The sequence below is a fragment of the Myotis lucifugus genome, unplaced genomic scaffold, assembly GCF_000147115.1.
Source record: "Myotis lucifugus unplaced genomic scaffold, Myoluc2.0 scaffold_124, whole genome shotgun sequence".
NCBI lineage: Eukaryota > Metazoa > Chordata > Mammalia > Chiroptera > Vespertilionidae > Myotis > Myotis lucifugus.
Window position 1 is genome coordinate 2,229,176 of NW_005871172.1, and position 14,514 is coordinate 2,243,689.

General features: G+C 41.8%; 2 protein-coding genes and 2 non-coding genes across 7 annotated transcripts in view; all 4 read left to right on the forward strand.

The window, feature by feature from the left end:
- The window catches only part of PIK3C2A (phosphatidylinositol-4-phosphate 3-kinase catalytic subunit type 2 alpha), a 92,882-nt gene extending 89,715 nt beyond the window's left edge, over positions 1-3,167 (forward strand). For 3 of the 4 annotated variants that reach the window (XM_023758167.1, XM_006093827.3, XM_023758169.1), the window contains one exon: positions 71-3,167. In XM_023758167.1, coding sequence (XP_023613935.1) covers positions 71-253 — 183 coding nt within the window. In that variant the 3' untranslated portion in view covers positions 254-3,167. The remainder of the gene's footprint in view (positions 1-70) is intronic. The other variant, XM_023758168.1, reaches the window with a different exon arrangement.
- A 3,231-nt stretch (positions 3,168-6,398) lies between these two features.
- RPS13 (ribosomal protein S13) lies at positions 6,399-9,591 on the forward strand. The gene is made up of 6 exons (XM_006093828.3): positions 6,399-6,532; positions 6,681-6,729; positions 6,912-6,990; positions 8,158-8,327; positions 8,651-8,751; positions 9,515-9,591. Exons 1-6 carry the CDS (start codon positions 6,510-6,512, stop codon positions 9,546-9,548), a joined length of 456 nt encoding a protein of 151 aa, XP_006093890.1. The 5' UTR covers positions 6,399-6,509; the 3' UTR covers positions 9,549-9,591.
- Positions 7,740-7,829, forward strand: LOC111827054. Its single transcript, XR_002830509.1, has one exon. It is a non-coding gene; the product is annotated as a small nucleolar RNA SNORD14 (small nucleolar RNA).
- On the forward strand, positions 9,236-9,326 carry LOC111827048. The gene has a single exon (XR_002830503.1). It is a non-coding gene; the product is annotated as a small nucleolar RNA SNORD14 (small nucleolar RNA).
- Positions 9,592-14,514: the final 4,923 nt, after the last annotated feature.

Below are 14,514 nucleotides of genomic sequence, written 5' to 3' on the forward strand. Positions count from 1 at the left end.
TTTACTTAAAATAATTCAAGAATTCAAAGAAATAATTTGTAACTTTGTTTTCTTTTTGCCTTTGCTGTAGCTTGTGTACAGTGGATATAGCAAAGAAACCCTAAGACAGAGAGAACTTCAACTAAGTGTACTCAGTGCAGAATCTCTGCGGGAGAATTTTTTCTTGGGTGGAATAACCCTGCCTTTGAAAGATTTCAACTTGAGCAAAGAGACGGTTAAGTGGTATCAGCTGACTGCAGCAACCTATTTCTAAGCTAGTGAATTTCTGAGCTTTGGAAGTAGAATAGTTATAAACATGTATGTACGCGCGCGCACACACACACACACTTGAGAACTTTATATAGTATTTTTATATTTGGATAGAAATTATAAAGTAAATGTACTTGCTGCATTTCAACACACGTGTTGGACCAACAGTCACATAACTAACTTTTATGAGTTTGTTGAAGCCATTGCCGTTTTAAAGTCATTATGTAGAATGCTGTAAACCCTAAACTTAATATATAATAAGTCTGCAAAAGACTTAGTGAACAATTTAATCCCCTCTTGAGTAATTCAGAGTAATAGCTTTAGTTTGGTCTTTTTTTCATTGTTTCTTACATAGACACAGTATGTTTGCTTTCCTGTTTTGCACCTTCTATAGCCTTTACCACTGTGCATGTTTGCAAACACCAAAGGAAAGGAAAGGTGCAGATGCTACAGTCAAATGCAGCTGCTACTCACAGGGCCGAAAAGCAAAGCACAAATTATAGTTATGTTAAGAACTACTAAGTAGTTTATAGACATAGGGGGAAATAACATTGCTTTCTATTTTTCATGTCTTTAAAGCCTTTTTCAGAATGAAGTGAAGTTACTGAAGTTGTAAATAATGGTGCCTTAACTTCATGCTTGCCTGGCACTTCATTCTGATTATTTTTCCTGACTTGCTAAGTAGTAAGTAGTTTCCTCTCACTTTCAGCTTACTCAAGACAAGAAGTTATTTACACTTATTAGTGTTTTTCCCACAGAAAGATCACTTTCTCTACTTCTGATATGTGATTTAGTTAAAGTCAGCCATTGAATTTATGTTTGTGTTATCCGGTAATTGAATGAGATTCATCAGTGTAGCTGTAAACTAAATTCCATCATTCCATTATACTAGTAGTCCTACATTTATTCCCAGGAGTGTGAGTTTGGTAGTTTCACTTCCATGTATCTACTCCACTCCCTCATTAAACAAGTGAAAATTGTTTACCCATGTACCCATTCCTGTTTGGTAGAAGAACTCCAATGAGTAGGGCAGACTCTTCACAATGGGCCCAGGACAAAAATTCTAGGGTCCATACTGAATTAAAATGTAGACTTTTATGGTAGAGTTGGTTTTGTAAGTGTCTTACATTTGTAAACATTGTACATTAAAAAATTATTTTCCTTAATATAATGTGACTTAGAATCATAAGGGACATGATTGAAATCATTTACAGTAACCATTAAGAATAAGATTCATTTTTATTAGTTGTTCAACTTCACACACAGTTTTGTGTTTAGTTTGGGTAAATATGTATATATAATATCCTCATGGCTAAAACAGAAAGTCACTTTTTAAATGACAATAGATTGTAACAATCTGGGTGCTGTAAGATAACTGACAAAACATGCAATGTAGAATACCAACACAGAAAGGACCGTCTGCAATTCAGTTGTCCAGAACAGAATGTTTATGAACTGTGCAAATATTTAATGTACATGGTGATACCTGCAGAGCAGAAATAGATGAGTCGAGGATGCATCAGTGGGACAGGCTAAAAAAAAAAAAGAAAAACTTGAAATTTTTGGTGCCTAACACTAATGGTCCATTTGTAGGAAACCCCATGAGTATGGTATATGAATGTCTTTTTTTAAATGTTAAAATGTGTCGTCTATTTAATACAATAATTAAATGCACATCAAAGCATCACTGTTTATTTTCTTTTTCCAGATTGCATGTGTAAGTAGCTTTGCAAATGTAAAGAAGTAGTAGATATTTTCACTTAAGTTTTTGATACCTAATTCCATTCCACAAGTTGTCATTAGCCACTATAAAAGTACTGTTTTGGTAAAAGGTCATTGTTAATTGGACTCAATGTATACTGCCTATTTGCAGTCTGTTACTGCAGTGCCTCTTAGCATAAATAATAGAGCTAGAAAATGTGGTCACTTTTCAATTACAGGAAATCTGGATTCTTATCTAAAAGTGTATATTATGATTAATATTGTACAGTTAACCAGAGTTCAGAACAAGTGGTGATGTTTTCTCTTAATTTAACTCATTCTGTGCCTTCTTTGGTCATTAAAACACCACACACATACTTTATATATATTCTAATATAAGTTATTTCTTTGTGAAATGCTCATCTGCAGCCCTTACCAAAAAAGGGACTAGGGCACCTCTTTGCACTACTACTATCAATAGATTTTTAAATCAGTTGGTTTTTTAATCATTTTTTAAAGCTTACATTCAAGTAAATCAAACAAAAGTTTAAACAAGCTAGCCAAGACACTAATTTGTATGTATAATCACGTTTTATATCTACCTTTATTAAGTAAAAATAATTACACTATACGTAAGTCCTGCACCAGAAGAATTCTTTCCTCTTGGAGTGTTTTGGGATTTGAAAATAATGGTTTACTCCCAGAACCTATTGTTTTCTCTACTGAGGAACCCAATGTAGAACTTGCACTGATGTTTTTATTACTGCCTTTAAAAGAATCAATTGGTATCTAAATGTTAAGGCATGTATGGTCTTTGATAAAGTATTTTATCTTTTCAAATTAATGTTGAATAAAAGTTTCAATATCTTGCCTTAAATTGGTTAATCGGTCTTTTCTAGGACTCCATTACTATGGCATATAAAAAAGAAAACATTCAATTTTGATACTTAGACTGCAGATCAAAAAGGACTGAAGCCACACTACTATAATTTATAGATTAACTTACATGCTGTTTGAGTAGCAGTGCAAATATGAATGAATATGGTAGTTAGTCTGATCTATAAGAACCAAAAACTTTAATTATGTTAAGGTAGTGAATAAAGATGTATAATTTTTTTATTAATACCTTGAATATATTCAGTGGATTGGTTGTGACTTCATAACTGTACTATAATTTTATTAAAATATTTCTGGAATAAAAGAACTCTGCTATCATTTCTTTCCTCGTCACCATATTACTGTTTTTGGTTCCAAACTTTGAGCTCACTGTTGCTGTTCTTTGCATTTTACCCAGGAGTTTATTAGGTTCAAATAATCCTGAATTTCAGAACTGACCTTTCAGTTGCCCCTAAAGATGTCCAAATATAGTGTGTCTGATTTCTAAGTGTGGTTCTTTGAAGGTCTGGATTGCCACTTGCCTAGAGCCCCATCACCATTTCACAAATTGAATGCTTCTGTGGGTATGGTCCCTAGCCTTTGGTAGTTTATTTAAATATTAAATAGTGTAGTAACAGCCATGTTATAGACATATCTACACAACAGGAAAATGTAGATTCTTCTAATACCCAGAAACCAGGAAAAGCAATAACTTAAACAATTAGAGCCAGTGGTTGTTTTTTTTGGGGGGGGGGAGGTAGGGGGGTGATAAACTCAGTTTCTGTCAGAAAAGAAAACCTATTTCACCTCTACTCTTTGAAAACACTTTATCATACAAATTTTAGACATACAAACTTAGACAACAGTAGAATGAATTCCATGAATGATCCCATCATATTCCTACAACAGTTACTACCTTAGGTCTAATCTTATTTGATATGTATTAACTAGGATGTGCCTAGATGTAGATATCTTTTTTTTCCATTTTAGAATTCTTAAATATATGGATCAGTAACTTGAGTTCTGAATAATTTAGTATGATTCTTCAATTAGCTATTCTATTCAACTGTTTAACCCATCCATTGAGTTTTAAATATTGGGTTGTTGTATTTTTCATTTCTAGAATAACTATTTGGTTATATTTTTTTTATTTGAATCATGACCCAGGAAAGACACTCACAATACTGACAAGATCAATGGGGAAAGAATTATCTTTTCAACAAAGGACAATTAGATACCCACATGCAAAAGATGAAAGAATAAAGTAGAACTCTTACAACATATACAAAAATTAGTTCAAAATGGATCAAAGACCTAAACATAACTAAAATTTTAAAACTTGGGAGAAAACAAGTGTGCATCTTTGTAACAATGGGCTAGACAAGGGTTTCTTAAGCATGACACAAAAAGCACAAGGGCCTTGGCCAGTGTGGCTTGGTTGGAGCGTTATCTACACACCAAGGGATGGTGGGTTCAATTCCTGGTTGGGGCACATGCCCAGGTTGCAAGTTCAATCCCTCGTCAGGGCACAACTGATCAATGTTTCTCTTCTCTCCCTCTCTCTAAAAAAAAGGCAGAAGCAACAAAAGAAAAACAGATAAACTGGGCTGCATCAAAATTTTAATATTTTGTGCATCAAAGGACACTATTAATAAAGTGAAAAGACAACTCACAGAATGGGAGAGAATAGTCACAAATCATATATCTGATATGACACAAATGGGCAAATGACTGAATACACATTCCTCCAAAATGATCAATCACATGAAAAGATGCTCAACACACCCTAGCCCCGTGGTCGGCAAACTGCAGCTCGCGAGCCACATGCGGCTCTTTGGCCCCTTGAGTGTGGCTTTTCCACAAAATACCACGTGTGGGTGCGCACGTACAGTGCGACTGAAACTTCGTGGCCCATGCGCAGAAGTCGGTATTTTGTGGAAGAGCCAGTATTTTGTGGAAGAGCCACACTCAAGGGGCCAAAGAGCCACATGTGGCTCGCGAGCCGCAGTTTGCCGAGCCGCAGTTTGCTGACCACTGCTAGCCGGTTTGGCTCAGTGGATAGAGCATCAGCATGTGGACTGAAGGGTGCCAGGTTCGACTGGGATCAAGGGCACATGCCCGGGTTGCGAGCTTGATCCCCAGTAGGGGGTGTGCAGGAGGCAGCTGATCAGTGATTCTCATCATTGATGTTTCTATCTCTCCCTCTCACTTCTCTCTGAAATCTGTAAAAAAATATATATATTTTTTAAACAAGATGCTCAACTTCAATAGTCATTGGGGAAATACAAATACAAATTATAGTGGGTTACTAATTCACACCCACTGGGATAGCTAGAATAAAAAGTTTGAGGGTGGCCCCAGCTGGTTTGGCTCAGTGGATAGAGCGTCGGCCTGCGGACTGAACGGTCCCGGGTAAAATCAATAAAATATATTAAAAAAACTAAATAAATAAAATTAAAAAATCAGGTTCCAATTTATGAAAGTTCTCAAAAGAAGCATGCCACATGTAAAGGCAACAGGGATATGACTATAAGGTAAACACCATTTGATTAAAGTTCAACACATTTAGCTACATACAGGCAGTCCTCGGGTTACGTTGGACTCCACGTACGTCGTTTCGTGGTTAAGTCGCCATCTCCCATTTATTTATATTAAAAAAAGTTTCATCATTTCAACGTATGTACATATGTGCTTTATGTTTTTTATTATTTATTTACCACAAGTAAAGGTCAGGAATTGTTATCTTTCTTTTAATTTTCTTACTGTTTCACTTCATTACTGCTGTGTATGTGCTCCATGTGAGTGACGTAGGTGCTTACATAGGTGGGTTCTGACTTACAGAGAAAACGCGTTGTGTCACACATAGGAACGGATCTCCACGTAACCCGAGGACCTACTGTATTTTGCTTTGATATTATTGATACAGACATGGCCAGATACAGTGAAAAACTAGTGGAGGGCTTAAACATGACTAAAAAAAGAAATCTTGAAATACCTGTTACAGCTTCTATCCCATAAATAAATATTTTAGTCAACATTCCTATATCCTTATTAGAAAAGTTGTACCGATTTTTTTCTTTTTTAACCAGAGTGGTATTCTCAAAACAATCCAGCACTGGGGTTGGTTACATCATAGACATCCCTCAGTATTTCCACTAGGAGACATAACTGGGATGTCAGGGGCTGAGGGCAGGCACGTCATTCCAAGCAATACTTAAGAAACTCGTGTAATTAAGTACGTAATTGACCTGACCCAAATTTGCCGGGGGCGGGGGCGCGGATAAAGGCCTTTCCTAGTGTAGGGTAACTCCACCAACCACTGCAGCTGTCTCCAGACCCCACTCCCAGTCCGGGATTCGAACCTGCACGCTCATGACGCCGGCAGCACCTTCAGACGCGCAGTCCCGGCTGCAGGAGGACTGAATTTCCGCCTCTGGCCTCGAGCCGCCTCAAAGACGGATGCATGCCGGGATGTGTAGTCCTGTTGATCAGGAATCCACTACCGCGTTGAAGTGCATTTCGGGATATGTAGTTGTTAGGCGGACGCCGAGGGTTACGCAGTGTGGCTCCGCCTCCCGCGTGCGAGGAAGCGGGGACGTGTGAGGTCACTTCCTGCGTGCTGGGTGGCTTCCTGCAGCGTTTCCAATTCACGCTCTCTTTTCCACTGCCAGTCCGCCGCCATCATGGGTCGCATGCACGCTCCCGGGTGAGCTCGGGTTTCCCAGCGGGTGCAGGGCTCGGCCGCGGGGATGGGGGTGGGAAGGAGCGAGTGTGGGCAGCGGGTTGAGGGGATGATGGCCTTGGCCGCTGTGGCACAGAGCGCTCTTTCATCCCAAGACTGCTTCTCTCCCCAGGAAGGGCCTGTCCCAGTCGGCTCTGCCCTACCGCCGCAGCGTCCCCACCGTGAGTAGCTTGCAGGGACCCGGGAGGCCGGGGAGGGGCGCACCATTCGTCGCTCCGGGGAAGTGGCGCGGGGCGGGGGCCATGTGTGCGCGAGGAGCGCGACTTCCAGGGTGGCGGGACCGCCCTGCTTCGGTACCGTCCCAGGTTTGCCATCCTAAGGCCGCTTTCTTTTCTGCAAACAGTGGCTGAAGTTGACGTCTGACGACGTGAAGGAGCAGATCTACAAACTGGCCAAGAAGGGCCTGACTCCCTCACAAATCGGTGCGTGGCCCCTTCCGCCTGCCCTCGTGTTAACTTGCCGGAAGGAGTGGTGCTGCTGGTAGTAAATGGGTCCCAAACGCGCCTGAAAACGTGTCTTTTTCCTGGTTTTACTCTTGATGACCCAGACCTAATCTTCAGATGTTGAAGTTCTCTGTAGGCGGTAAAGTTATTATAACGTCCTCCAGATTTTAATGAGTATTTACGGTGGGCTACTCTGCAGAGTGCATGGTCCTGAGCACGTTACATACCCTGACCTGTGATTTCTAACAGCAGTGCTTTGAGGTAAACACAAGTAGTTTTCCCCATCTTACAGCTGAGGAAACAGGCACAGTGTGGCTGTGTAACTGGCCTCAAATCACACAGCTCTTGGCTGCTCGAGTGCTTGTCACACCGTCTCAGTTAGATGTGGCTCGGCCCTCAGCCGTGTGTGACTTTGCAAGTGGCTTCATGCAGCAAATGTTTGCCTGCTGTGTGGTCCTGGACCCCGGGAATACATGCAGGAGTCAGAAAGGGGGCAAAATAATTGCCCTCCTGGAGCTGGTAGTATAGTGGAGGCATCACACAATAGGAAATACAGAGCAGACTGTCAAGTCGTCAGACGGTGCTGTTTTGAGGTTTTTAAAGAAATAAGGTACATTTTTTTATAAGAATAGCTGATGTTAATAAACATTAGCTGGTTTTAATTGAGCAAATAGACATACATAGTTGGAATCTTATTAATGGCTTTGATGTCCTTTAATCTGGCAAGCTCACTATGATGATGGTCTTCCAACATTCGCAGTTTCCACCAGAAGGGTTTTCCTTAGTGTTGGGTGAACCTTCCTTGGATGTCTGAGTGAGCTTTGCGTGAATTCTCACATTGGTTTCTGTGATGCATAAATATAAAAGTCAGTCCCATTTTACAGACGGGAAGCTTGAAAAGCTACTTGATCTCAGAACCTGGATGTCACATGCTCCAGGATGTGTGTTTGGTGTGGGAATTTATGATACAGTAGAGGCCTGATGCACGAAAATCGTGCAAGAGTAGGCCTGCCTTCCCCTGGCTGCCGGCACCAGCACCCAGGACCTGGGCTTCACTCGCAGCCTGGGCTTTGTCAGGAAGGTCCAGAAGGAGGTCTGTTCTAATCAGCATATTACACTCATTATATAGGATTGCTCCCTTTACAGGTGTGATCCTGAGAGACTCGCATGGCGTTGCACAAGTACGTTTTGTGACAGGCAATAAGATCCTGAGAATTCTTAAGTCTAAAGGGCTTGCTCCTGACCTTCCTGAGGATCTCTACCATTTAATTAAGAAAGCTGTTGCAGTTCGAAAGCATCTTGAGAGGAACAGAAAGGTAAGAGAATAGAATTGCTTGTGCTAACTTATTTCGGTAAAATGTAATGCATCTGATTCGGATTAGATAAGGTGGTTTAGAATTAAAATTCTACCAGAAGAGACTGGTGGAGGAGGTTTGGCTCTCCTAGTTACAGTATATTCAGTTGGTTGAAAATGTTGAGCTGTTTGTTGAGTTTTACAAATCATTCCTGCTTAGTCTTGTGGAAGGAAGCCTTAAATTCCCTTAAGGACTTAATGTACCACATGAACACAGGCATGTTCTCTATTAATGTTAAAATGTTTTGAGTGGTTTTCTTGAATTCTATCCATTTTTATTTTTAGGATAAGGATGCTAAATTCCGTCTCATTCTGATTGAGAGCCGTATTCACCGATTGGCTCGATACTATAAGACCAAACGAGTCCTGCCCCCCAATTGGAAATAGTAAGTATCAGTCTTATTTGTTCCAAGAACCAGAGTTAGCCAGATTGTAAATATACTGAAAGGACTGATAATAGTAATGTTTTAGCTCATGGCTATTTGTTCAACTGCTTTTTCAACTCTGCCATTGTAACAGGAATACAGCCATAGGTGATACATAAACAAGTGGATGTGGCTGTTTTCCATTGAAACTTTATTTGCAAAGACAAGCAAAGGGCCATAGTTTGAACCCCTGAGAGAGAGGAAGGGAAAGGGATAGAGAGATAGACATATGGATGAGAGAAACATCATCATCAATCGGCTGCCTCCCTATAGGGCCCCCAACTGGGATCGAGCCGGCATGTGCCCTGACCAGGGATTGAACTGGCAACCTCTTGGTTTCTGAGCCACATCAGCTGGGCTGAATCACTTTTAGGTAGTTGATAAAGTTTCAGTTCGTGCCATTGATCCTAGGTGTTTATGTTGTCTTTATTTTTGCATCAGTTGCTCACTGTGATGATTGATTTCCAAACATTCGCAGTTTCCACCAGAAAGGCTTTACCTTATGTTGGCCAGTTCTTCCTTGGATGTCTGAGTGAGCATCTTTAATTCATTATGCTTGAGCCACAATAAACTGACTCAAGAACTTAGCAGTTTGGTGCCCTTTATACATTTGGGATTATTTAGGCTGTTTGGAAATAACTCCATTAGCTGGGAGACTGTACGAATGAATGTGGAGGACCTGTGTTAACCCAGTCTTTTCCTTTTCCCCTTTTTTCCTTTTCAGCGAGTCATCCACAGCCTCTGCACTGGTTGCATAAAATATCTATGTACTCGAGCAATAAAATCATTGTTTAACTAGAAGTGTGATTTGTATTTCTTTCCCTTAAAAAATTGTGTACCAGTGAGATCATACATGTTGATCTTTTGATATGGGAGTGTTTTAGCAGAATTAGAATTATGTGGTTCCACAGAGAGCCATCTGTATCTGTTGCTTCTCATACATGCCCTGACTGGGAATCAAGCCCACCACCCGTTGGTGTATAGGACAAAACTCCGAGTACACTGGTCAGGGCTAGGATATGGCTCTTATTTGTTCAAATTACGTATATGTGAGCACTTAGGATTTGAAGGTTTCCTTTAAGAACTGTTCTCTCCATTTGTAAATCAAGTGGCAGGTGTTAAATTGAATTTTAAATTGAAGCTATGCATATATATGTGGCTTTAAAAGTCATACCAGTTTACAAGACTTAATTGAAAACAGTCCCATCCCTTTTGCAACCTGAAGTCTAGGGTGACTACAATTCAGCTATTTCTCTGATATATATGCCTTATTTCTGAATAACGTTTTGTGGGTTGGTTTGTTTTTTTCCAAGAACAAGTGAAATTCGCATAAAATTCACCCTTTCAAAGTGAGTAATTCAAAGGCATTTAGTATATTCATAATATACCACAACCATCACCCCTATTTAGTTGCAAATTATTTTCATCACCCCAAAAGTAAAACTCCATAGTCATAAAGCAGTTACTTGTTCTTCCCTCCCCCAGATCCTGGCAAACCACCCATCTGCTTATTGTTCCTGTGGGCTTACCTATTGGATATTTCATGTAAATGGAATCATACAATATGTGGCCTTTTTATGTCAGGCTTTCACTTAGCATGACTTTTTTTGGGTTCATTCATGTTGCAGCATGTATCAGTACTTCATTTTTATGATTGAATAATATTCTGTAGGTACATACCATAATGTGTTAATTGATGGATATTTGGCTGTTTCTAATTTTTTGCTCTTGAACAGTGCTGCTATGAACATTCATGTACATGTACTTGTTTTGAGCCCCTGTTTTCAATTTTGGATATATATTTAGAAGTAGAATTGCTCTAAATAATATCCTTGTACTATGATTTCTTGGTTTTTAATCTAGTAGCTTCCAAAGAAAAGGCTCAATCCTTGGACCTCATTTTTTCTGTTTATGCCAATTCCTAGGTAATTCCATCTAGTCTTGTGGCTTTAAAAGATATTTTTGAGGTTATTGCACTAAAATTCATACCTCAGCACAGACCTTCCCTGAACTCTAGCCTTAGGTATGTGTCCTATACAATATCCCTACCTGGATATCTAATAAACACCTGGACTTTATTTCAAACTGAACTCTTGATTTTTTTTTTAAAATATGTTTTATTGATTTTTTACAGAGAGGAAGGGAGAGAGATAGAGAGTTAGAAACATCGATGAGAGAGAAACATCGACCAGCTGCCTCCTGCACATCTCCTATTGGGGATGTGCCCGCAACCCAGGTACATGCCCTTGACCGGAATCGAACCCGGGACCTTTCAGTCCGCAGGCTGACGCTCTATCCACTGAGCCAAACCGGTTTCGGCAACTCTTGATTTTTGATCACCAAATTCTCTTGGCTCTACCTTATCACCTCTACTACAGCCACCCTATTCTGAGTCACCTCTTACCATTACTACTGTAAAAGCCTCTCTTTGCCACCTGTGATCCCCACCAGGTCTTTTCCACATCCAGCATCTAAGATGATTTTTCAAAGTGCAAGTCACGTGGTATTCCATATGCTCAAACACCTCCAGTGGTTCCCATGTCATTCAGAATAAAATCTAAAATCCTTATCTTGCCCTACAAGCAGGGTCAGGATCCTGCAGGAAACAGATGTACATCACACTTAAATTGAGGGATTTGGAGTGTCTTAAAGGAATTCTAAAAGGTATGGGTGGTGCCAGCTTCCCAGGCAACAGAGCAGGGTAGAGAGTGGGTCTGGAGGGCCCCTGTGATCTGACCAGCTACCTTTGCCAGTTGCATGAGCCTGGCTTCACACTCTTCCCAGGGCCATTGCCCTTGTTAATTTCTCTGCCTGGGAGGCTCTTCCACCAGATGTCCATAAAGTTTGCTCCTACATTTAGGTCTCTAACCTCACCAGAAAGGCCCTTTAAAAAGCACCCTCCCACCCAGCACTCCATCTCCCCAATCCTGCTGTTCTTCAGAGTACTGAGTACTACCTAAATTATTATATCGATATTTTCAGGGTATGAGTAAGCCCCATTAGAACAGGGATCTTGTTCACTACTATATCCCTAGTATTTAGAATGTGTGACACATAGTAGGTTCTTAATACATGATGGTTAAATTAGTGCATATAAAAGATGAAAATTTGAGATTTTGGAAGTTTTTTTTCAACTGTCACTGTTGAAAGAGAATTGGACTGGGAACAGTTGCTAGGCTGGAAATAATCTATACTAAATAAAAGCCTAAGTGACCCTCGCATGTGATATCACAAGATGGCCATCACGCGCACAGTGAAGGCCGGTCCTGGCATCTCTGCCGCCTCCCACAGAGGAGGCAGGACCTGGCGGAGGAGGCGGTCGCGTCAGGGGAGGGCAGTTGGGGGCGACCAGGCCGGCAGATGAGGACAGTTGGGGGCCATCAGGCCACCAGGGGAGGGCAGTTGGGGACAATTGGGCCGACGGGAGCAGTTAGGGGGCGGTAAGGCTGACAGGTAGAAGCGGTTATGGGCAATCAGGCAGGCAGGCAGACAAGCAGTTAGGAGCCAGCAGTCCAGGATTGTGAGAGGGATGTCCCTGAGGGGTCACAGATTGGAGAGGGTACAGGCCAGGCTGAGAGTCCGTCCGTCCGTCCCGTCGTCCCCCCCCCCCCCCTGTGCATGAATTTCGTGCACTGGGCCTCTAGTGTGTGTGTGTGTGTGTATGTATGCCTAAGTGACCGTCCGACTGGTAGCTATGACACACACTGACCACCAGGGGGCAGATGCTCAATGCAGGAGCTGCTGAGTTGCAGTGACTTGGCAGCTGTGGTTCTCGGGGGACGCACCCAGAACCAGAGAGGAGGGATCCCAATTCCAGGGTGCATCACCCAAGAACTTCCCTCTCGCAATCCAGGACCCCTCGGGAGATGTCAGAGAGCCAGTTTCGGCCCAATCCTTGTAGGCCAGGCCAAAGGACCTCACTGGTGCATGAATCTGTGCACCAGGCCTCTAACCCATTGGCTCCCCACTTCGGGTCTGGCTCCCCACTGGGCCTCTAGCCCAGTGGTCAGCAAACTGCGGCTCGCGAGCCACATGCGGCTCTTTGGCCCCATGAGTGTGGCTCTTCCTAAGCCTTAGGAGTACCCTAATTAAGTTATTAACAATGCACCTACCTATATAGTTTAAAAAATTTGGCTCTCAAAAGAAATTTCAATCGTTGTACTGTTGATATTTGGCTCTGTTGACTAATGAGTTTGCTGACCACTGCTCTAGCCCATTGCAGAGGTCGTGGGTCTGGCCCTTACAGAAACTTTTCGACTCGATTAGCTAAATGAGACATGCAGGACCTACTGCCTGCTGCCCCAACATCTGGCACCCACACCGGCCCATCCACTTGATACATACTGATTTCCAGTGGGGGCAGCGAATTTTCCTGCTATCCCTCTCAGCTGGGAAATCAGCCTTGGCTTCCCTCCTTCCGGGTGGACAGGGTGGACAGTAGCGCCAGCAGGCAACCTTCAGGGAGGGAAGGAGGCAAAGGAGCAGCTCAGGTGGGAAGAAGGAGGTTCCTGCTGCCACAGGACTCCACCTGGGCAGAAGGACCTGGGCAGGAGCCTGACACTGAGCAGGGTCCTGCCCTAGGCCAACTAGATTCCAGGCCAAGTAAATCCTGTTTGCTAAATAATTGCATTTTGCAGCTAAATGCCCATAAGTCATCAGTTACCACCAAACACAGGGTAAAGTGAGATGAAAGAAGCAAGACAGATACAGAGAGAAAGTGACATAAAATTGGGAGAAGAGAGGAGGGAGCCCGATTCCAGGGTGCATCACCCAAGAACTGCCCTCTCGCAATTCGGACCCCTCGGGATGTCAGAGAGCTGGTTTTGGCCCGATCCCCGCAAGCCAGGCTGAGGGACCGCACCGGTGCACTAATCCATGCACCAGGCCTCTAGTTTTTCATAAAAATGTTACCACTGCTTATTGTATCTAGCGTAAAAAAACACACCAACCTGCTATTGAGAAGTGATTTCCACTCCTTTTGTTTTTAACCTGATTTTTTCCCTAACATGATGTTTTTAGGGTCATCTATTGTTTGGTGTTTTGAGAGTTGCAATAATACTTTGGTTTTATCTTTTTCGTTTGTTCTGCAAGGTACTCAAGCTATTTCAGTTTCAGAATTGTCTTGCAGTTCTCGAAATTGTCTTGAACTATTCCTTTAATATTTCTTCCACTCTATTTTCTGTGTTCTCTTTCTGGAACTCATTATTTGCACTTTAGACTTTCTGGACTGATCCGCTAATGTTTTCTCATCTTTGAACAACCATTGTCCATCTCTTTTCCTACTTTCTGAGAGGTTTCAACTTTATCTTCCAGTCTTTTTTTTTTTTTTTTTTAAATATATTTTATTAACTTTTTACAGAGAGGAAAGGAGAGAGATAGACAGTTAGAAACATCGATGAGAGAGAAACATCAATCAGCTGCCTCCTGCACATCTCCTACTGGGGATGTGCCCGCAACCCAGGTACATGCCCTTGACCGGAATCGAACCTGGGACCTTTCAGTCCGAAGGCCGACGCTCTATCCACTGAGCCAAACCGGTTTCGGCTATCTTCCAGTCTTACTAAGATTTTTTATTTCTGCCTTCATATACTTAATTTCCCAGAGCCAGTGGCATTTTTGGTAAATGTATATGTGTGTGTGTGTGTGAATGTATGTATATGTATGTATGTATGTGAGTGAGTGTGTCTATATATATATATATATATATATATATATATATATATA